The sequence below is a fragment of the Acipenser ruthenus genome, chromosome 20 (genome assembly GCF_902713425.1).
Source record: "Acipenser ruthenus chromosome 20, fAciRut3.2 maternal haplotype, whole genome shotgun sequence".
Classification (NCBI taxonomy): domain Eukaryota; kingdom Metazoa; phylum Chordata; class Actinopteri; order Acipenseriformes; family Acipenseridae; genus Acipenser; species Acipenser ruthenus.
Window position 1 is genome coordinate 7674863 of NC_081208.1, and position 23953 is coordinate 7698815.

The window sequence follows — 23953 nt, forward strand, 5'->3', positions numbered from 1 at the left end:
CAAGACTTTTATCATGTTCTTAATCTTTACGATTTAGTAGGCTACTTGTCTTTGTTCTACCGTTTATTTCTGTCCTGTTTGGGATCAGTATAACAGCCGTTCCCCTCCCCATCGCCAATGCATTTTAGGACCTAACGGTAACTCAAATCGTAATTAAAAAATATAAAAATTACTGGTATTTATTTAAATGCTTTACAAACTGTTCACAAACCAAGTTCACTTTTGTGTACAAGGTAACTGAACTGGAGATCCATGTAAGTAGAAGATTTTTTTTTTTGTGTCAAGTTATTATTTACGCTACTGGAAAAACCCAGGGCTCTGGGATACTGAAGCCTGAAGGCTAAAGAGCACGCATGGAATTCTGAACAAAACGCATTACTCATGGAATATTGAGGAAAACGTATGTATTCATCAGCAACAAAAACCAGTGCTACATAAAATCACACACACAAAAATAATAACTTCTTTTTTTTTTTCAACGTATCCATTTTCTAAAAGCAATAGAAACCTCATAAGAGGGCTTTTACCATCTGGCAAGTCCCTTCTCGTTATGTTAAACATCCTACATCTACAGATCTATCCAGAATAAAAAGGGTTCCATGTGTAACACACAAGAAAAAAGGAAAATATTGTACAGTCATCTTAGAGACTTCAGAACTGAATTGGTATTGACATGTCACTCTACCTGCTGTTGACCTGTATCTAATCCCAGTGCCTTCACAAGTCCCGACGGATCAATGTATCTTCTATTGCTGTTCTGCAACAATGCAAACAGGTACTGCAGATGTTCACATATTGTCTGTGGTTCATAATCTATAGAAAATACACATTCTGTTAATAAATCAGAGTAGCAAGATTTCAATAGAAAACAACCTTCATGGTACACTACCCTAATGTAATCATGACTAAGGAAATTCACCAAATTGTGTGTTCCGGGCATTTAAATGTTGTTTAAAGATTGATGGCAAGTAGGGATGGGCACATGTAATCGTTTACTCAAATAATCAACTTGAAAATGGTATTTATACTTAAACAGCTGTAGTTAATATTAATAAGTAGGCTGATGCCAAACGGAACATGAAGATTGCAGCCAATAAACTTTTCAAAAATTCCAGTCTGATTTGAAAAAAATAAACATTTTAAAAATTAGTTTGTTTGGGGACATTTTACAAAGACACCAAAACAGTAAAATTCACACTTTGCAATAAAAGGAGGCTGTGTGGTCCAGTGGTTAAAGAAAAGGGCTTGTAACTACGAGGTCCTCGGTTCAAATTCCACCTCAGCCACTGACTCATTGTGTGACCCTGAGCAAGTCACTTAACCTCCTTGTGCTCCGTCTTTCGGGTGAGACGTAATTGTAAGTGACTCTGCAGCTGATGCATAGTTCACACACCCTAGTCTCTGTAAGTCGCCTTGGATAAAGGTGTCTGCTAAATAAACAAATAATAATAATAAAAGACTGAGCTGCATGAACAGCTTAGGGATCATAATAACCACCTAACTGCAGACAGAGGACCAGTAAAAAGCCCCAGGGTCTGTTGACTGCGAGACTGAGAATATGCCTTGACGCACAATTGGCTGAGTGCTGCCCGGGTAGGGAGGGCTTAGGTCGGCAGGGGAATCCACGGCTCACCACGCATCAGCGACCCCTGTGGCCGATAGGGCGCCTGTGGTTCTGCAGCGGAGCCGCCAGATCTGTGTTGTCCTCCGGCACTATAAAATGGCGAAAAATGACGGCTTGGAAGGAGCACGTTTCGGAGGACGCGTGTTCCAGCCTCCGTTTCCCGAGTCGGTGGGGGGGTTGCGAGCGGTGAGCCGGGGATACAGATAATAATTGGGCATGCTAAATTGGGGTGAAAACCGGGGTAAAAATAATTGGCGACGACTAAATTTATAAAAAAAAAAAAAAAAAAGGAGAATATGCCTTGAACAAGCAGCAGATGCACCAGTAAATGCAAACCATTAAAGCTTGCTCCACAGAGAAGCAAATAACGATCCTAACGGTTGAAATGACTGCTAAAGACTTTTAGTACATTCAATGATTTAACATCTATTTTGTACTAAAATATTTATAATGTTTCCTATAGCAGAGCATTATACCAGGACCGGAAGGTATGCAACATATTTTATACGATATGTTACTTATTTATATATTATAGTTGTCCAATAAAGACATAATTTGATTAATTATAATCTAAGTTTTTACGCTGCCTTTAATTGCTGTTTGGAAATGATTCATGTTGGGCTTTATGCACACTGTACTTGTATTACACTTTCTGTTAATAAAAAGAGCTAACCGATCCTAACCTGTATCATCTTCAGCATCATGCTCTTCAGCCCTGGAGTTCTGACAAAGGTAAAGTGTCTGACGCAATTCCAGGTTATGAAACCACACCTGTAAAAATGTGTTCACATAACAAGTAGCACCAAGATTTGTCAGCCCAACAAATGTGTTCTAGAAAGAAAGATAAAGAGAACAGTTAAAAAGAAACAAAACCTTGCAAATTTAAATTTAAAAGTTGGAAATTGTCGGTTAATATTAACATTTTCTTACATCACGATTTTCTTCTATTCAATTCTGTTATATTTCCGCCAGTTCAGCTCAACTGAACCCCATCTCAGTTGATATCAATATTTATTGAAAGCTTATTATAAGTAAGTACTGGAAAGCATGTTTGAAAATTCACATTTTATTACATGAATTAAAATGGGCTTAAACCTTTAAGGGCTGTGATCATACTAAAGTGTCATTCTAGGCCTGTGATCGGGTACACACAATAAACTTACTGGGCCACCATACTCTGCATTACAGGTTGTAAACGCATATCATTGTATAGGGGAGGTATTGAATATGACTGACAGACATTTTATTTTTAAATGCCAGAGAGAAACTTTCACAACATTTTTTTAAAGAAACAAAAACATCACAGGAACTTGTTTAGAGCCAAGAAAAAAAAAGAGAAATCACTGTAAATCCGGTGTATTTGACATAATTATAGTCTAATGCATTTTAATATATTTGTTTTTATGTTTATAAATATCAAGAAACATGGGTAAATGTTTCTTGAACTAAATGTATTAGGTATGTTTTTGTTTCCTTATTACTGATAATAATGGAATGAAGAACTATTTTATTTTTCAATATTTACTGTGAGAAAATAAATCGAGAGTAGTGTCCATTATTGCTTATAAAGACCCTGAGTATAAACGTTTATTATGGCATTGCAATCACTCAGGTGAAAGAATGTCTTGTAATTTGCCCAAACACCAATATTTTTCAACAATATTTTCAGTATTGTAAGGTCCTTCAGGTCTAGAATAACATGTTTTTATACATGTATCTCTAAACAGAACGCATAATAAAAAAATACCTATAAAGTTAAAAAAAAAAAATGTTGTGTTAAAAAAATATGCAAAACGTTTATGGTTTCTGAAGTACTTTATAATGTTTCCCTTTAGCTTAAAGCTTTGTGAATAGGCCCCAGTGTTTCTGGCAGAGACAAGTGAATATTTTGCATATTTCATAAAAGAACCAGAAATAGGCACCTTGTCTCTTCTTTCTGAGTTTGGATCATCAATGTTATGGAAGGTATTTTCATCAATTTCTCCTAACCAGGTATGTTCTCCAATACCAACCAGGCAATTAGGGTTTCCCTTGCAGTTTCTTCTGGAGAGAATATAAAAAAAAAAAAAAAAAAAACAAAAAAAAAAAAAAAAAAACAGTACAGCTTTTATTTTTAAACTTCAGCTTCTCAATTGATGATCTAATCTGTAGCGTTGCACAATAAGGCACCAGTGAAAAGACCACACTTATTAACTAGACACTAGAGCATAACGTATCACATTTAGTCTGTCGGCCAATTTAGGTTACATGACTGGGTGCCAGGCTCAGGAATGTAGTTATGATTTCTTATCACAGGGAACATGGAAAAAGCAACAGGCAGAATACAGACACACGTTACTGGATAATTCCAGTACTTGCTCCCAACACACATTCATATGTAAACTGATTAACAATCCAAACTATTATGCACACCCATCAGGCTTCCCCACCAAAGTATACCTTTTTTCAGAAGGCACATTCCACTGGGTGACGAGGTGGACTGTTCTGAATTTAGAATTAAACAAGAAAATACCAAAGGCTACTCATCTTCTGAGTCATTAACACTAACCCTAAACAATCAATTACCTTTGCACATCGTAATTATATATCACCTACCCAAGTTAAATGTGGTATTTTTGTCTGCATTTGGTGATGTCTTATCTATCTTGACTATCAAGTAGGACAGGATTCTATTATTGGGTGATTTTAACATGGAGGTAGACGCTGAATCAGATTAGAAGTTTGAGATTACTTTATTCCCTAAATCGTCCATCATATTAAAAGGCCCTACTCATAATCATGGTCATACATTAGATTTCGTAATTTCCCATAGTTTAGTTGTTCCCAGGTTTTTTAACATTTGATCTTACTATTTCAGATCATCTTGCTGTTCTTTTCGAAGCTGATCTGCCTTTACTTACAAAGGAATTGTCACATACTATTAAAACTCGGGTTACTAATTCCTCAACTGCTACAAAGTTCTAAAAGGATTGAATCTAGCACCATTTTCTCATTCTTTGATATCCGCCTTGACCAGTACTTTTGATGCTGTAGCTCCAGTTAAAATCCCAAATATGTGTCCTTTAAAAAGACACTCACTACGGTTTAATGATCTGACTCAAACTGAATCGTGAGGGTCGCAAATTCGAACTTACATGGAAGAAATCTAAACTACATGTTCATTTTTTTGTATGGAAGGCTTATCAAGTAAAATAGAAAGGCTCCTGCATTGGCCAGATGAACATACTATTATAAATTAACTGAAACTAATAAAAACAACCCTAGATATCTTTTCTACTACAGATAAATTAGTAAACCCTCCTATTAATACTTCCCCTCATACCCTCTGGTGATGACTTCAATTTCCAAAACACAAGTATAGATATGACAAATCAGATTTTACTGTGCCTAAAAGACCTATTACTCATTTCATAATGTAAAAGACTTCACTTTGGTGCATGTGTTAAGATGACATGTTTTTAGATTGTGGACTTTAGTTGCCAAAATGTCAAGTTATTCTTTTTGCAATAAATACCCAACAGAGAAGACCGTTCATAAAACTGACATCAATTAACAAGTAATGCACCACTGTTATTTAATTGCCTCTAAGAGGCAGTTGTGTTTACAAATTGTTAACCCATTCATGACTGGCTGGGACATTGCAATTTGACATCAATCTAGGCTGATTTAATTTTTCCATAAAAAGAGTACTCTACTCTAAAAATAAATATTAGAAGGATTTTTTTTTAAGACAGGCCCTTCACAATTCCACAAGACTGTCTCAATCAAATGACTAACATAAAAGGAAAGTTGTTTTGACCCCAGGACAGATCCGCCAAGTTTTTAAAAAACAAACAAACAAAAAAAAAACATGTAACAATACAACAACGTGGGTTAATGTATCCAGTTTTAAACTACAAATCAATGGGATCAATGGGATAAATGGGAGACGAGACCAGTGCGCACAGATGCTTGCAGGGTGTCAACGCCTTTTTGTACTGTGCAAGTGCTGTACGGTGTGCTCCAGTGTGAAATACATTTGCTGGAGCAATAAACGAACAGAACAATAAATAATAAAACACACATCCCCTACCTGCATGTTCCCCTCTTGCATGCTTGCAGTCTGATACGGTATGCGGTCTCAATGTGCTCAGTTTTGACATCCTCGGGTCTCACCGACTCAATCCAGCGCCAGGCTGCCCTTTCGAGCTGCAGCCGAGGGGCCATCATAGGAATATCCCACCGCCCTTTACCAACACCGATCCCGAGACTCTGAGAAGGAGAAACCGGGGTCAACGGCCTGGTCCAACCATCAGACTTTAACCAGAAATATTTATAAATATATCTTATTCAAAATGTCACACCAGCAGCGATGTTTTCTTAAACTTTTCTTTCTCAACGCAGCTCGTTATTATTGTTTTCAAAACAGATTTTCGGGTTAAGTTTGTTATCACTATTTACGATAGCGATATAAAGTTATGTATCATCTCTCTTGTTTTATATTGATATGCTCAGAATACAGTCGCTAGTAATCCCAATAAATGAAACCTGCGTTTTCGGTATATTTGTTTTATTATGAAACCTAATATTATACCGCAATATAATAGATTTGCCTGCGTTTGTAAGATTTACCGGCGCATATTTTTATATCCCACTTTTGTTGTTATTAATTTGAATATCCCTTTACAGTGGGAAATAAACCCGAAGAGTTAAAAACAGCCCAGTGGAAAGTTCTAGAAATTGTACATTGATTTAAATCCCTTTAAACATTCATTTGTCATTAGTTCAACCCTGTTATTTTTCAAACCTCATTATTTAATTCTGACCTGGTCTTTTTTTTTTTTTTTTTTCAAAACTTGCAGAATAAACGAATATACAGATATTGTTGTATACGTGTTTTTTTTCTATTTCTATTAATTTAGCTGGTCCGTTTTTTTTTCTATATTTAATTTCCTGCTTCAATTTCAAACTTGTTTTGGATTATGAAGTACACGTCCACGTATTGCGTACGCACGTAGGACGCAAAGAATCGTTGATTTACCTTATCCGCGTCCTGCTGAAGGATTAAAGAATAGGACAATGATGTCAAAGATAGGCGGTGCTAAGACAGGGACGAGTACCTGGAGCCCAGAAAGGATATTCTTGTTCAAATCGCATAAGGTTTAGCGGCAAGGCAAACAATTTGCAGGTGTTTTTGCACTGATTATCAGTCCAGCTAAATGAGAAGAAAGGCTAGAGTAACACTGATGTGGCTCTCGATAATCAGTGCTAAATTAATTATACGTTCTTTAATAATCATTATTAAAAAGGGGTTGTAAGTTATATACAGAATCGTTATATCGCATTATTCGTAAAACATGCATACAACTGGGTTAATACTGTATATAGGTTAAGAGTTATTGTGAAAGCATATGTTCAAATCTGCTGTTTGTTGTAATATTTAAACATTCTCAAAAAATAATTGTAAGTGATTAAGCGAAAAAAATCTACTTTTTCTTTCAGTGTTTGTATTGGTGTTTTACTCCTCACTGCTCATTAATTCAATCAGAATTGAAATATTCACTCTCTGGAGTGTTTTTTTAAAGATTGTTTTTAACTTTTTAAAACAAAAGAACATTACATGTGGTCAAGTAAAATGTATGTACCACACCAACATATTTAACGTATACAGAAACATAGGCAACTCCATATCAATGGATGAAACTAGTTCATTTGCTATTTTACTTTATTCTATATATTTTAAAAAAGCCAAAAACAGACGCTTCAGAGCATTCACACCTTCAGCAGGGCATCAAAGTATAAACAAGAATCACACAAATATATACAATTACAGATAAATAACAACGGCTATAAATGGACCCCAGTTACAGACTTATACAAAAACACAAAAGCATACAAAATGAACTTTGAAAACTACAAATAAATAGAAAAAAAAATGCAAATTGCATAACAATTCAGTTGAAATTCTTCATAGACACTTAGTCATAAAGTGCATGAATAATCTCTGTGTAGGATGAAGACACCTGTTATAAGCACATGCAAACACAACTTTGAGGTCTAGTTATTAGATATATAAAGACGTAAAATAAATAAACACATATATATGACATGACACAATTACAAAACAAATTTCACTGCCACGTAATCACAGACTGGTTCTTAAATTATCTTACAAAATCAGAAATTGTAGAAAAGTCCGTTTCTTTTGGTGTCTGTCCAATGCTTTACCCTCCACCTGAGTGGGCTCCAATAATGGCGCCTCTAGCGATTACACGCATTGAATCATGGGCTTGCACGATTGATCCATGGGATTGATGGTTAATGGAGGGAAACCTGAAATGAGGCAAGTGGCAGGTATTACAAGGGGCAACACCACAAAATGTCTTTGACTACAAATCAGACAGGGGTGTTTTTTCAATAGACAGGTCAACTTTTTTTACCCACGAAGACAGTTTTCATTATGCAGTGGATGAGCCAGCCTTTTAAACATTACATTTAATAGAGCCACTGCCCGACTAGTGCACAACACACATGAAAATACAGCGGCGTGACCTGACAAGCCTATTACGAAAAAACAGAGGGGGGAGTGGAGATTGTAAATGTGTTTCAAGTTAACAAATAAAATAAATAAATAAATATGGTATGCATTTTTTTAATATACTTTATTACATAGACCGGTTAAATGTTGTGATTTTTTTTGTAGTAGAATACTATTCAATTTCATATTGCATTTAAAAAACCCCATACGTAACGAGTAGATTAACCCATCTTCTAGCGCTGCGAACCGTTGCTTATGCTTTAATTACTAAAGTGTAGGAGCGGGAAAAAGAAATGAAGCGGAATTATCATAGCGGCGTGAAAAAAAAAGTGTATGGTAACTTACCCAGCGTATGGTAACATCAGTCTTTGCTTCACGGAAAGCGACAGGCAATAAAGAAGATAAAATGCTGAAACACCTGCAGATGATGTGGAAACCTAGGAGGACCCTGTCTCACATCATGCTGTGGTTAGCTCAGCAGATATCAGCATGTTATCTAATGACCCAGCGCTTTGGCCAGATCATAAGCAATGCTCAGCGATGCGAAATTGTAAAAAGAGATCAGAAGCAGATTATTGAAATGGAATTTCTACAGAACGATGCAGCTTTTTGTGGACATACAATGATGCACAATTCACAAAACGGAAACTTTCTTAATCATTGTATTTTGATGCTTGGAAACCCTAAATTCGTCAAAGGAGTGCATAATAATAATAATAATAATAATAATAATAATAATAATAATAATATATTATGTGATGACATGTTTAGGTTTTGTAGTGTGTTTTATAAGCAGAAAAGCAGCTCTTATTTGTATGGATGCTGTTATGTTGTATGTATAGCCATTACACAAATCATGAGTGCAATCAATGTACCTGTTTGCCAGTTATCGGTTATTATTATGCTTATTATTGCTAAGATTCAAGGGGGGGGGGGGTGTTTGTGACACAGACTCATATACCTAATAAACAGTGCATTTATTTTTTATAACCGATGATTGCTGTTATCCTACATCTTGGAATTGTTTCAAATACTGTATACTGGTCTGGCAGCCCTGCCCTGGTAGGGGCCCAGGAATCAAGTATTGCATGGGGCCCCCAGGGGAGGAGTGTTCGTTGACAAGGCTAGTTTGCTGAACTGGCGTGTGAGGAGGAAAGATCAGTTGTGCTGAGATGGATTGACAGTAAATGAAGGAGCTGATTTATTATTTTTGCCTCCATTTCCAGGCTACTGGGTCGCGTCACAGGAAATAGTAGCAAGGTCGAAGATTGACACCTCGACAGCAGAGGCGGGCGCTGCAGGAGCGCGGAAGTGACAGGAGTGGTGAGGGAGGCGGGAGAGAGGAGGGCGGTACATGGTAAATAAAGAAATCCCGGTTGGGATTGCATTGTCAGCAGTATCACAGACACGTTTGAAAATGTTTTGCTTGGATTGTCTGGCTAGAGAAGTGCAGTCACCAATCGAGAATTCGGAAGAGAAAGAAAAGTGTGGTGGGAGTAGCCATTTTATATCTATGATGTATTGATACATTTAGATTTATAAGATTGAGTTGCCACTTCCAGCCACTAGGGAACCCCCTTTCACAAGAATAACAGTCATATCTCATCCCCTCGTTCTGTGTACCGTAGTAAAACCCGGCCCAGTAGAATACTGCTACTATGCCCGGAGTGGGGGCCATCTCTCTGCCAGGCCCACTAGAGGTTTCCTCCCACAGATTAGTCAAAACATGTCATTGGTGGCGCAGATGCGGGGAGCTGGGGGTCCTCTTTTTGGGGGGCAGTGAAGTTCACTTCCCAACCTTGCAGGCCCAGCCGCGCTGGCTTTGTCCTCGCCAGGAAGGGTCTCCGAGAGCCAGAGGGGACCCCCGGCCAAATCTATCTTAACAGTCTCGTTCTCTATCACTCTAGGTTCCTCTTGGGGCAGCATCGATGTTCCCTAGCCTTGGAGGCTGATTGGTTCAGTCTCAATTCTCTGTGAACGGCTCTCCCTGAGCCAGGGGGAAACCCTGTACTCTCTACTAACAATTTGCACCAAACTCCCTCTCTGGCCCCTTCTTTATATGCTTATTTCCTTCTCTCTTTCAACGTTCCTGTCTCCTCGCATAGCTCGACCTCTGACGTCTGGCCGCACCAGCCTCCCTAAGCGTAGGTGTTCCTTGTAAGCCGGTGAGACTTCTAGTCCTCTCTTTGATGTATCCACTATCTCTCCTTCATTTACCCTTGGGGGATGTAAAGCTTGCTTCCCAGCCTTGGAAACCGATCGGCTGGGTCTCACCTCCACGAGGACGGCTCTCCGCGAGCCAAGGGGAAATCCTGTACTCTTTCTAAAGTCACAAGCACATCATTTCTATTTTAAGTCCCAGGGCTTTACTCCACGCAGCCGTAGCCCCTGTTCCATGAATTCTCTCCTGCTGTTTCTGCTTAGCTTTTTCTGTGCCACCTTATTAACTATTCCAGCAGAAATGCCTTGGAAGACTCCTCAATGCTGATAGGTGAAGCTAGCATTTAAATAAAGTTAGATGTTCATGACTTCTTTAACAGCAGCCAATACAATTTCAAACAAACTTTATTTATCAAATAGATTAAAAAAAAAGTCAATAAAGGTCCACTTATTGACCTAGCTAGAAAACGGTGTGCATCAGTTTTCATCTGAAGGCAGTACATTACAACACTGTCTGTCCTCCATGGCTCTAAGTAGCAAGACCCCCACTCGCCTCATCCTTTTACTCCCTAAGCCATTTTCATGCATCACGCTCATTATCCAGAAATCACACTGGCTAGCCCCCAAACTCCCACCCCCAACTCCAATCCATCCAATAAGTCACCCCAGTCGCCATGGAAACTCCAAAACACATAGATGAAACAAAGAAGGCCAAGAGGGGCACAAAAACCAGGATGACGAGTGACCGTGCCCAGAGCCTCGGAAACATCGGCGGAAAACAAACCTTGGTTTCAAATTCTGAAATTCCTCTCTGATATGTCCGTCTCCATGTTGAAAGTGTAAGAGAGGCATTTGAAGTTTGCTTGTGTGCAGCTCTAGGAGGGATCTGGGCTCCATAGTGACACAGCTTTACTGTTTTAAGGGAATCCCTGTGTTCAGTGTCCAGCACGGAGTATCTTGAAAGGCACATTAAAGGAATGTTGAAATGGCCAGCAAGGGGAAATGTTTTCAGCTTCTGTCAAAACTATTTGTTCTGCTAAACTTTATGACACTGCAGGTCCATACCATAGAAACAGGTAAGGAGTTTCTAATTAGTTCCTAAAAAGCACTTTATTGCATTTGCTTTCGCTTGCAATGTGGTTTTAATTAGCTTACCGTTTTAAAAATGTTTGTCTAAGACCTTTCTATGTTGTTTGTGGATGCCATTATTTGTCTGTCACCATTACTGGAATTTGAATTGCTTACATTGGAAATACTTTTTAAGATGATAAACACAAATGAAACAAATACAAATTGTAAAGTTGATCCAGTCAGGCTTTTTAATCTTGTAATCTTTTAATCAATTAAATAGACCATTTTAAAAAATCAGTAATCGATTAATATCTTCCGTATCCCATATGACACAAAAGTGAAATAGCAGTAGTAGGTTTTTATAGAGCCATGCAAAAAAAAAAGTTAACTTCAAAAGCTGACCAAATTGTAGCAACAACACTAAACAGCTTCGGCAGTTTTCTGCTCAATAAAATGTTGCATGTGTTATCACTTTCATTGCATTTTCACTGTACTTCCTTCAACCTAAGACTACAGATTTCACCTTTTTAAACTAACAACCTATTATGGGATATTTCAAAATAACCGTTTTAGACCATCCTGGTCTACCTCATTCAGTAATAAGATTCATTAGAATACACAGAGCAGGAGCTATTACATTTAAAAAAAAAAAAAGATTTACTTAAATAAAGTGTTCATTAAAGACTGGATCAAACTTCTGAAAACCGTTTGAATATGCTTTAAGGATTTAGGGACTAGGGGAACAAAACACAAGACTAACAAACATTTTTGGCGTGACTGTTACAAATTGTGCAGCTTAATGATATCATTTTTTTTTTTTTTTTAAATGTTAAACATTCAGAATAGTTAAGGTGTTTATATATTAATTAACCCTGAAATCCACTGCTTGGTGTTTAAAATGAGACTGACATACTGAGTACCTAATATATGTCCTACATCCTGAGTGAAATGTAACGAAATATGTTGTTGGTCCACAATTTTACTGTGTAATCACCCGGTTAAAAAACATAATTCAATTGGGGGGGAAAAAAAAGGTCAAATGGATGTTATGTTTCCTTTAATTTGTTTCTGTATATTTCTGTACAGTTTATTATTGAATGTTTAGAATTGTAATGAAAACAAGGAAATAATGTTGATACCTTTTATTTAGCCAACATAAAATGTTTTTATTTTATGGTGGTATTTAATCCTTCAATGTGTTTTGAGTTTGAGTAATATTTCCATATATACAAGAAGTATATGTATAAAAAACATAGTATAACTTTATAAAACTGTATACAAATACAAAACTTAGTAAAATCTCTGTGCCTGTGTTTAACTGGAAGATAATGCCCTGCGATTTAAAGACACCCACTTTGCTTTTAATACTAAACACTCTATTGATAAGGACTCAGGTTGACGTATGAGAAAAATGAACATTTCATACCAAGCTGTGATCCATTTGCTGACAGCATGCTATTGAGGTAAGCAGTGTTGTAAATCATTGAAATGGCCCTAAAGCAGGAACTTTCTCCTTAGTAATCTGACAGAAGGAAAGGCTCTTATGCAGATAATTAGCAAAAAAAGAAGTGGAAAGAGTGAGTTAGGGTAATGCTAGCAAGCCCTGAGTGGAAGAGTTGTGCCAAACAGTACTACTAAACGTAAATTATACCAAACATATGTATTGAAAGAGTGGGTCTGCGTTCTATCAGTGATCTATCCGTTTATACCACCAATCAGATTGAATAACTTCTACATGTCCAGTGATGTTTTTTAAAGGCCATTCTTTTTGAGTGTCATAAAAATTATAGAACACAAAATTGCAGGTAGAAGCCTATTTCTATCCTTAGTTTTCTTTAAATGTACTCTTCTGCATTGCTTATAAAGGACGGTTGTTTATTTCTGTGTGGTATTTCCTATTCATTTTATTTTAAAAACATGTAACTAGGCAACAACGTTGCAGTGTCGTTAGCATAGGTATAATTTTAATTGAAATGGTAAACTAGGGCCATACGGCTATTTGGTTTGATAGTGATTTCAAAACTATTACATAAAACTGAAGCATTTTTATGTGATGAAGTTTGTAGGAAATGCATTTCAGCTGTAGCTCAGTTGCCTGTTGCTTTGGTAACACAGTAATACTGTCGCATTATTTGCTCATGGTCTGCTTACAGATTCGATTACTCCAGATCTATAAAATAACTTTCTTCATTGTTTTTACAGAGTTTTCCATCATTCTTAGTGCAGTTGCTTACATATTGTTTTTTATGTTAAAGTGCTTGGGGTGTGAGTTTAAGGGCCACTCCAGATCAAGTTGCCTGCTATAGACATATGTAATGTAGCCAAGATGGCACAGGATTTTACTTCTATGATGTCACATTGACTAATCATAAACACACAGTATATGAGTTAGGGGTAGTACCAAAATAGTCAACTAGCCCAGGGCTTCTCAAACTCATTCCTGGGGACCCCGTGTCTGCTGGTTTTCATTCCAACCGAGCTCTCAATTACTTAACTAGACCCTTAATTGAACTAATAATTCGCTTAATTAGACCTTTTTACTTGTTTTCAGCTCGTTCAAGTTACTTATAAAATGTTATAGCTAACTTGAAATCTGCAACTGTTTAAGAGCTAAAAACAAGTACATTAAGCAAATTATCAGTTCAATTAAGGGTCTAGTTAAGTAATTGAGAGTTCGGTTGGAATGAAAACCAGCAGCCATAGGGGGTCCCCAGGACCGAGTTTGAGAAGTCCTGGACTAGACAAATAGAAAAGTGACAGCTGACCTCAGAAACTGGTAGGCAACTAATCGCACCCTTCAATGGTATGCACCAGCAGCAACGTAGTAATGTTTTTGTGTGTTGAAAGTGCATACTACAGTAGTCACGAACGAGCAATGTAAATATATGAAATGTTTTTAGCTGTTTGAAATAAACGAAAAGTAATTGTGAAGGCTGTGGATTAGAGTGCAGTTATGGTTGCAATCTGTTACGCGTACATTACATTCCAGAGCATTAATACATAGTTTATTATAATACAGTGTGCAAACATGGGTTACAAAACTGTACATACAGAAATAGAGCACCAGACATTATCAAATACATGACCTAGTCATATTTTTATCTTGACTATTCAAACCTAGCAAATAAGCAGTTGTTCTACCCCTAATTTGAGTAAATGCATTAAGAATCGATCTGATAGCAAACCTCATAGAAAGGTAAAGGGACAAAACAAAAAAAAAACATAAGAAAATTAAATTTAAACCAACGTGATTTAGTTAATTAGTCACATTATTCCACGTAGTGACTTAGAAATTGGTTTGATTGAAGTACTGTATTTTCTAGACCTCCCCCTGACATTCCAGAGAGACGATCCTAAACCGCCTTCCTTTCGTCCCTGGATACGCTGATAATAAATGTTTAAGGGCCATAAATCTTATTATTATTTGGTCTCCCTCCCAGCTGGGTGATGCAGTAAGAGTGGACTGGGGTGATAGATAACCGCCTAACCTCTTTGTGCAACCCCCTTTACTATGTAAAGTGATAGAAAAAGTCTGACTTTTTCTTTACACTCCAGAAAAAAAGAGAGAGGAATTGCTTGAACTATTTTCAAAAGAACGTCATCAATCGCAAAAGGAAGAATAGCACCCGCTCCACTAAGTGATGCTATACAGAGAGAGAGACAGCTGGCTATGTGAAGGAAAGCAACTGCGCGACCTCTGCATTGAGAATTGTGACAGGGTAGCGTCACGGCCCAGATTGGTTACCTGCAAGAATTTAAACCCAGACACAGAAAGCTGCAATTTGAAAGTGCTGTTGCACACTTTATTAAACAAAAAACAAACAAAACACAGGAACAAATAAACATGGCATGAGGGCCAAAACAAATCTTCAAACAATACACTACAATACAATACAGGCTGGGCATTTTCCTTGACTATAAAGTTTCACAACAATACAAAAATTACAGCACAAAACCCTCCACCCCACTAAACATTTCTGGTTCTTTTTATACATGTGGCCACTCCCCAATTAGCACCAATTACTGAATTGTGGAATGCCCACACCTGTGATTGCTGGCATGGATCGATTTAACCCCATCCCTGCCAACCTTACATTCCCCCACACACACTCTATTAAGGGCTTTCGCCCTGCCACTAGAATGTATATTGCAGGATTCTTGAAGCCAAGTGCCCTTAACAACAATGATTTTTTTACACCCAGATTAAAACATTCAATAAATGTGTGGCTTAATATCTTTATTGCTTTAACTTTCTAATATTTTGTATATTTTAGCTGGCAGGTTTATTTATTTATTTTTTTTTTATCTGTGCCTGTACTAGATAACCTGCAATGTCTGTTTCTACCTCGCAGGCCAGGTAGAAATAACTATTCTCATCTGGATTTTACTTTACACATGTTCAAGATATGTCATTGCTTACCTGTTTAATATCTAATTAGGTTACCTCTGTCATTCTCTACTGCAGTTTCTGCTGATTCGTTTTGTGAATTTTTACTACCTTTCTATTATTGTGCACTGTGTCTTTAAGAGACTGATTTATGTTTGTAACTTGACGTCACATACGAGTTTGTTAGCTGCGAGTTGTAACAAAGCACATTTTCTGCTGTTACAACACTAATACCATTTACCAGGCTTAATGTTGGGGGCAGCCACTGACAAGACTAAGGGGTGTGCAACTGTTATTTCTGACCCCCTTGCAACTGCGGCAGCTGTGTGTTAATAAATGGGAAAATCTCAATATAAATCACAGTTACAGTGATTAGAAAGGTCCTACCATTAAACTGAACCCAAACAAAAAGAGTTAAAAATAAAACCAAAACAATTAAGGACATGGGAGAATATTCTTCTGCTCCAGTAAGAAAATGTATTTGAAATATTTTATTCTAGGGCAACGTGGCTAACCCTAACCCTTAATGTACATCGTGCCACATTTAAATTAATAGGAAGGGACAAGTCTCCATGGATAAAACTTCTGGTTTTGCAATGAAATTGTTTTCTAATTGTCAGTGAACCTCGTGGACTTCTGTGGGCAGACCATCCGGAGAGATGGGATGATCGTCAACTCTCACCGTGAGTCGCGCAAGTACTACTTTGTGACCATGGGAACGGACTGCCACCTCACTATGCAGGCCACCTCACCCAAGGACAAAGTGCAATTCTACTTCCGCTTCTTCCTGGTGTACAGCTTGCTGCGGGTCAACCAGCCCACCACCCAACCACTGCCCACCCCCAGCATGGCCCCTCTCTCTGCAAACCCCACCAAGAGACCTCCCACCTTGCCTACCCCAGCAGAGGAGGCCGCAGACCCCTGTAAACTTGGTTCTTATGTGCAATTCTACGACGGGAAAGACAGGAACGCACAGCCTATCGGCGCTCCTCTGTGTGGTAAAAGCCTCCCCAGGCCCATTCTGTCCACCGGGAACTATCTGACACTCAGGCTTGTGACACGGGGACAGCAACCAAGGGTGGACTTTGTGGGTGATTTTACGTCATTTAGACTAGGTAAGAGGCCTACTCTTTTTCATTGGTTATTGAAGCCATCAGCAAGTAAGATAAGAATCGTCCAGGGTCCTGATTTTCAGAGTGTGTTAACATTGAGCAAATTATTAATGTTCAAAAACTAAATATGAGCTACAACCACAAGAAAGAAAGACATGTTTATGTTATGTAGACTGTCCAAGACAAACTATTCACACCCGTAATAAATGTGTAGCTATCTTTACAGTGTAAAGTATAACAGGAGCGTGGTCTTAAAGTATCTTTCACAATTTCGTTTTTGAACTTAATTAACAAAGAGTAGGGACTCAGTAATTGAATGTTTCAAATAATTGATCATTTCAAATGAATTGTTCATATATACTTAATTATACAACAACCAGACTCTACTATCCTAGTATTTCCTATGGAGGTCAGCTGTTCTATTATTACTCAATAACGGAACAGCAAATAAAGCACGGCTGAGAGATGACACAAATTATAGAGCAAGAGAGTTGAAAGGTCACATCAGGTCACATCATTTTTTTAATATCAAGAAGCAAAACAATACAGGCCTGCACACAGCCAGTTACTAACAAAAACATTGCAGAACGATGACAAACATTAAAAGGTAAGGGAGGTGTCAAAAGAATTGTGTGTAGCTACAGTATTGTGTCCTTTAATATCTTTTACTTCATACAGAGCTACTGCCAGTCGAGAAAAGTTCCAGCAAACCACAGAGAGTTGTACGAAAACCTCATATTTTGATGACAGACTTTGAGGCTTTATCCATTAAAAGCCAGACAAGAGTATGCCCGCTATTGTTTTCTAACTGGGGATGACCTGACTTACATCCGCCCCATAAAGCACAGCTCAATTGCTGAATGGGTTAGCGTGAAGTAGAGGGTCTGCAACGAACAATCTGCAATGCAAAATGAGCTTGTGGTTGGAATAAACGTCGAACTGTGTGAGACTTCTGGGGTCTGGTTTATCAAGATCTTCACGCTTGACTGACACGTTTTTGTAGAAAGGAAATGTAAAGTGTATAAAATAAAGCAAAACATCAATACCAGTATTAAAGAAGCCACCTTATAAAAGTTTACCACTGTATTTTACCATGCCTGTCTGGTCTTTACAATGCTTAACTATACTTTATGGCACTGCTCTGCTTGTACTATGGGAAACTGTTTTAATGAACATAGTGAAACTGTTATATGAAACGAGTGCCTTTATTAGGTGTTTAATTGAGGGCCTAGCTATTGCACCTTTAGCACTTGGCACCCAATAAGCAAACCTGGTTACACTTAATAAAAACTTAGCGCAAATTCATATGAATTTCAATAGCGTTAAATAGGATTCCATAGGAGGCACATCTGGATTTTCTGTTCTTTTGTAATGATTTTAAAGATCATAAAAATGGCCACAAATTGAAAATGATTTCAGTTAGAAAATGATTCAGTATCATCAGCCAATCAGCTTCCAGCTCTAGCGGGCATCTTAGAGACAGTAGCTGCCCACAATCCACGCAATGCTGGCTTTTTCATTTTGACTTGTGAAAGCTCAGTTGGACAGCAAATACTAAACAAAGACACAATTGGTACAAATGTCTTATTTTCCACCAAAACCTGCAAATCAATACTTTGCACCGACGAAAGCAACCACTCCTGTAACCGCAACTGCAGAGTCAGCCAACAACAAACAGAGACACGGACAGTTCATTAATATTGCCCATTCAGATACCTGGCACTGTCCAGATAAACTATAAGCAGTTATTTGTTTAATAAAGTTGTTTGTTTTCTTTCTCAAATGATGTATGTGATCATTTTTGGGCCTATTTTCCTAAAAGTTTTCCCAGCGGAAGGGTAACTGCTGAATCATTACAAGCTCAAGGTAAAAGTAGAAAATATTTTTCTAATAGTGATAGTGCCCTCTCGATGAAGGCTCTACCATGTGGCAGTTGACCTTGACTCATTTGCACCCTCTTTTTTGTCTCGGGATGCACAACTCCAATCGCGGTAACTACACGGCAGAGCCTTCATTGACGGGCACTATCGCTTAAGTGAAACACCACAGGAGTAACAGCTAATGCATTCCAATCCAACTTCAAACTCCAGTGTTTCTTCAGTATAAAGAGTTGGGTGCACAGTGTTACAATTGTTTTTTTTTTTAGGGTTTAACCAGTCCAAGTGCAGTGGCGAGCCCTATTTCCCGTGCCACAATGGGAAATGCATACCTATGAGTCTGGTTTGTGATGGTAAAGACCTAGATAACTGTGGAGACGGCAGTGACCAGTCATCTCTCCCGCCGGCTAAATGCAAAGGTTAGTAAAACACTTCATAGTTAATTTGACAGAATCCTACCTTTTTATTATGTCCCTGTTGTCAGAGTTATGCATCACCACGGTGATAATATAATATAGTACATATATTGGTATTGCAGTTGTGCAGTGTTATAAGGCAGTATATTTATTCCTATATTTCAATAGGATACAAGAGACACAATAAACCCAATAAAGTTGCTGAATATTGATGCTACCGGGTTAAAACAAAGAATTAAGAAGTCGTATTGTGTATTTATTTTATTTTTTTATTGAATACAGGTATGTCTGGTTTGTCTAGCGCTTTTGGAATCTAATAATAACACTCTTAGATGTTGGTATACATAAGCCTTTTGTGTTAACATTATTATTGACAAAAAATCACCTCATCTTCTCGTAGAACAGTCTAGGCCTTATTTACTCAATATTGGCAGCGCACATACCAACAGATAGCTTCATACAAATCTTAATAGCACCTCTTGTAAATCACAGCTACAGGTTTGAAATATCAGAGTGATCTTAACTAATGTATTCTACTTGTTGTTTTGAATCACATTGTGTGTCATTTTCCTGTTTCAGTCATGCCATCATGATGACTTTTCCAGTCCCCTTGCACCCCCCAGTGGACACAATAAATACCACATTAGTTTTAAGTGGTATTCCTTACTGAAGTATTTCATACGTTCAATTGGGACAGTGTGTTGATGTGGGGCACGTTAATGATCATCTCACCAGCTGAACTTAGAAATAAGACATGTTTGCAAGCTCAGTAGAGGCCACAGGGAACCTTTAAACTCATTAGTTATTCTTAACTCAGCAGTATGTGATGACTGAAACACACGATAATATACAAAGTGAATCTAAACCAGAACAGTGAAGATACGTTTGATATTCATACCCATACCAAGTTGCTCTTTAAAAACAAATGAAATGCACACTTATAATGCTAGAGTCAAAACACAAAATGTTATTCCAGTCCAATGAACAACAAAACACAATATTTGCTTTCTGTGTCCCAAGGTCCCTTCTCCACAGCCCCTGATAAACTTGATGCAACAACCAGAACCCCGCCCTCTTCTCCCTCCCACTTCCCTTCACCCACCAGCCAGACCTGCAGCACCCAGTCCCACGGCAACATGCCCCAGCCCGATTCCATCACAGGTAGGTGCCGATCCTCTCACATCTGAACAACTCTTACCATGCAGCTGGTTGGACATGTCGGAATGGCTGCTACTGTATTCTTCTATAGTTCAGCCTTATGCACTTTGCTGCACTTGCACACAGACTCTGTTGGCTTACCAGTTTGTTTATATTACCTCAGGTAGTTTTAGGTCCTTGTCACTCTGTGAACTAAACAGCATCCTCCCGTCACTTGTAAGTTCAGTTTTATCTCAGGGGGAAACAAATGCAAGAAAGACCATGACAGCTTACATGTAACATGAGCTTGTGAGGTAGCAACCTTGTTAACTATGTAAAAAAAAAAATGTATTTAAGCCATGTGTTCACTCTACCTGTACATTTATTCGGAGAAATACTTGGTTTCTGAAATCTGGACTAGGGTTAACTTTGTCAATTAATTTTCGGTTTATAAAAACTTAATTCAAGTCTCCCCTTACCATTGTTTTACATAGATTATTTATTCAACTTCCATAGGATTCTCAGCCTTCATACTAACCTAGTTTTCAAATAAAACAAGCAAATGGTTTGGTGTAAATATTTAGTGAATGACAAAGTTTAGTCAAAGCAAATTAAACTGAAACATGTACGCATGTATACTATAAGACTGGAGAGGCAAGGCCTCTTTCTCCATTCTGCTCATGAATACGCCCTAAAAAGATTGAGGTTTTGTATCATAAGGTGATTAGCGCTTTGATATAGGTGATTACATGCAATCATAACCACTCTTCAAAGTATATGAACATCATAGTGTCTCTTGCTGTCAACCTGTGCTTTAAACTGTCCCAAAAACCAACTAAAATGTTTTTCAACAGCATACCTTTGGATATTAGGTTCACTTGACATTTTAACTGTTTTAAAAGTAAACTGATTTTTATTTGTCAAAATGCATTTGTTGAAACTTTTGGGATAACTGCCAACGTATTCCTGAGCTTGTTTGTGTGTTGTTTGGTTCCATCGTGATATGCTGAACTCACTGAAAAGAAGACCTCGGCTTTAGTGAGTAATTATTACCAGCTTTCTAAATGAAATGTTTTGTGATTGTCCCAGATAATAAGAGGCATGTGTCTCTGCTGGCCCTCTACATCGCTCTGGGGGTGATCGGGGGCGTGGTGCTGCTCTTCTGGTGCTGTTGGTCTCCTGGCTGGTTCGTGTGGAGAGTGAGCGCATGCCGATTCATGCCCTGCTGTAACTCCTTCTGCGCCTCCTGTCAGCTCTGCACGCGAAGCTGCTCACGCAAGGACCACCGCCTGGCCAAAGTAACACCACAGAGCACTGCCACCGTCGCCATGTAACACCAGCAGGCCTTCTGCAGGAACAAGAACCCACACAATACCTGTACCTCCAGGAGTGTAGTGCAGCAAACACAGACTACTGTTTGTATGAAGCAATACTAATAAACTGGAAGCTTTGTCCTTCAATTTGTTAAAGAAATAAACAATTACAACTCAAAACTGTTAGAATTGTATTGTTCCAAACAGCTGAGAAGGCCTCTGAAATGCAAATGTAAACAAATAACCAGTCTTGAAATTGCCACTTACATCTGAAGAAGAGTCTGAGGACTTGCAATAGTGTCTGTATACCACAGTTAATCTTAAAAAAAACAGTATCAACTTTTCAAATAAATTACTAACTAATCATTATTAATTTAATATTCCATTTGCTATACAGGTCTCAAGAATGTGCAGTTTAGAAAGCAAACACACATTTTCATTTTTAAACATATATGTGATATCTGTTTGACTAAGCAAACTTTCTTTAACCTCTGTACAAGATACATTTCAAAAAAGCAGGTCTGCTGTTCCATGTATTTCAACCTCACATTTGAGACCTATATAGTGAATGGAATTGTTTGGCAAGCGTCAATTAATGTAACTGCAATTAAGAACAGGCCATAATCAAAGCCTGACGTAGTAAATTTAAACTTTGTTGGTGTGTGTTTTCCTTTAAGTTTTGCGACTTACAATTTGAAGTATAAAAAAAACCTCAAGGATGGGCTCCCGAATGGCGCATCAGCTAAAGGTGTGCCACGTGGAGTGCAGGATGCGCCCTATAGCCTGGAGGTCACCGGCTCAAGTCCAAGCTATTCCACTGCCGACCGTGGACGGTAGCTCCCAGGGGGCGGCGCACAATTGGCCAAGCGCCGCCCGGGGAGGAGGGCTTATGTCGGCCAGGGTGTCCTCAGCCCACCGCGCACCAGTGACACCTGTACACTGGCCAGGCGCCTGCGGGCTTGCCTGTAAGCTGCCCAGAGCTGCGTTGTCCTCCGACACTGTAGCTCTGGGTTTGTTGCATGGCAGGCCTGTAGAGTGAAAAAAAAAGCAGGTCGGCTGATGGCACATGCTGTGTGTTCGTCTTTGCCGCTCTCAAGTCAGCACAGGGGTGGTAGTAGTGCGCTGAAATACAATTGGATATGACAAATTGGCGACTACTAAATTTAAAAAAAAATAAAAAAAACCTTGGAGTCTTGTTCCCAGTATGTTTTATGGCATACAGTACAATGTACATACATGCTGACTGCAATTTTAAAACACTTATTAAAATACCAGGATTTAACTTGATCGAATATCCCACATACAACAGGGAATTAACTTGGTGCCTTTATTAACTGTGAACAACATATGAACTCTACACACCAATCGTAATGCGTTTTTACTTGGTGCATTTCATACAGTACTTTCCCAGTGACATACACACCAAAGGTACCCCTGACATGATGCAACATTCACTATAGCATGAGTGGTATTTAGTTCTTCTATAAGCACATACTAGAGACTGCGGAGTGTCTTTCAGCCAAGCAGAGCTCCAGTTTTGCCTGCTGACACATCACCAACAAACCCCACTCATGACATCAACCGTGCTATATTGACTTTCTATCGTGCGTTAGTCGCAGTATCAGCACAGCTAAAGTCACCTGCTTTAAAACAAATTCAAATACCTTTTGGCACCTTGGTAACTGTAAAGGCAATTTAAAACAATGTAACCTTTCGTTCTGGTTAGAAAGGCTTGTAGTCGGATTTTGTAATGTCTATATTAACAGTAGTGGAGAGCTTGTGGACAGTGACCATGTAGACTCGCAGCACATCATCGTTTGTCTTTGAAGCATATGGATCATAGTTCGCGTCCAGCCCTTGCTTTTCTATTCAATTCAATGGGGTAAAATGCCTGTTCATTACAATGGTGCCCTATGGAAAAGCATACCAATGTCTGTGGTTTAAGCAGGTAATTAAATATCTGTGTTCTTTGCATTATTTTAAGCTATAGCATGTATGGTGTCTTGTGCGACACGATTCTCAAAAGTCACTCTGGATCTTGGGGGATTGTGAGCATAACGTTGAAACTCCCTGAGCCAGGTGAACAGTACTGTACTGAAAAATAAGTTTAGGATTATTGAAATCCAGTTTTTGCTGTTGATTTGATTTTCCAGTTTTGCTGTATTTTACTGTACATGCACTTTGTCAATATTGGCTCTTGGTGTAAAAAAACTAGTGTAATATTAAACTACCAGATCGATCATTGCATTATTATTGTGTTGTTGTTTGAATTGATTGTGCTGCTATAAAATATTCTTTTTTTTTTTTTTAATAAAAACAAAATGCTTTAAAAACCTAGT

The 23953-nt window shown here is 38.2% G+C and overlaps 2 protein-coding genes across 7 annotated transcripts in view; one reads left to right on the forward strand and one right to left on the reverse strand.

Moving 5' to 3' along the window:
• LOC117425703 (ubiquitin carboxyl-terminal hydrolase 48-like) overlaps nt 1–7928 on the reverse strand; it is a 29692-nt gene extending 21764 nt beyond the window's left edge. Inside the window, exons 1-5 of one of the 6 annotated variants that reach the window (XM_058993397.1) lie at nt 7777–7928; nt 5697–5875; nt 3547–3667; nt 2308–2455; nt 686–813 (exon numbers count right to left, since the gene is read on the reverse strand). In XM_058993397.1, the coding sequence (XP_058849380.1) occupies nt 686–813; nt 2308–2455; nt 3547–3667; nt 5697–5833 (534 nt within the window). In that variant the 5' untranslated portion in view covers nt 5834–5875; nt 7777–7928. Of the gene's footprint in view, nt 1–685; nt 814–2307; nt 2456–3546; nt 3668–5696; nt 6619–6644; nt 6732–7776 lie in introns of those variants that run through there. The other 5 variants (XM_058993398.1, XM_058993400.1, XM_058993399.1 and 2 more) reach the window with 5 other exon arrangements.
• A 3096-nt stretch (nt 7929–11024) lies between these two features.
• On the forward strand, nt 11025–23892 carry LOC117425945 (low-density lipoprotein receptor class A domain-containing protein 2). Its single transcript, XM_034904924.2, has 5 exons — nt 11025–11377; nt 16380–16874; nt 19018–19167; nt 20185–20325; nt 21391–23892. Exons 1-5 carry the CDS (start codon nt 11287–11289, stop codon nt 21633–21635), a joined length of 1122 nt encoding a protein of 373 aa, XP_034760815.2. The 5' UTR covers nt 11025–11286; the 3' UTR covers nt 21636–23892.
• The last annotated feature ends 61 nt before the right edge of the window (nt 23893–23953 follow it).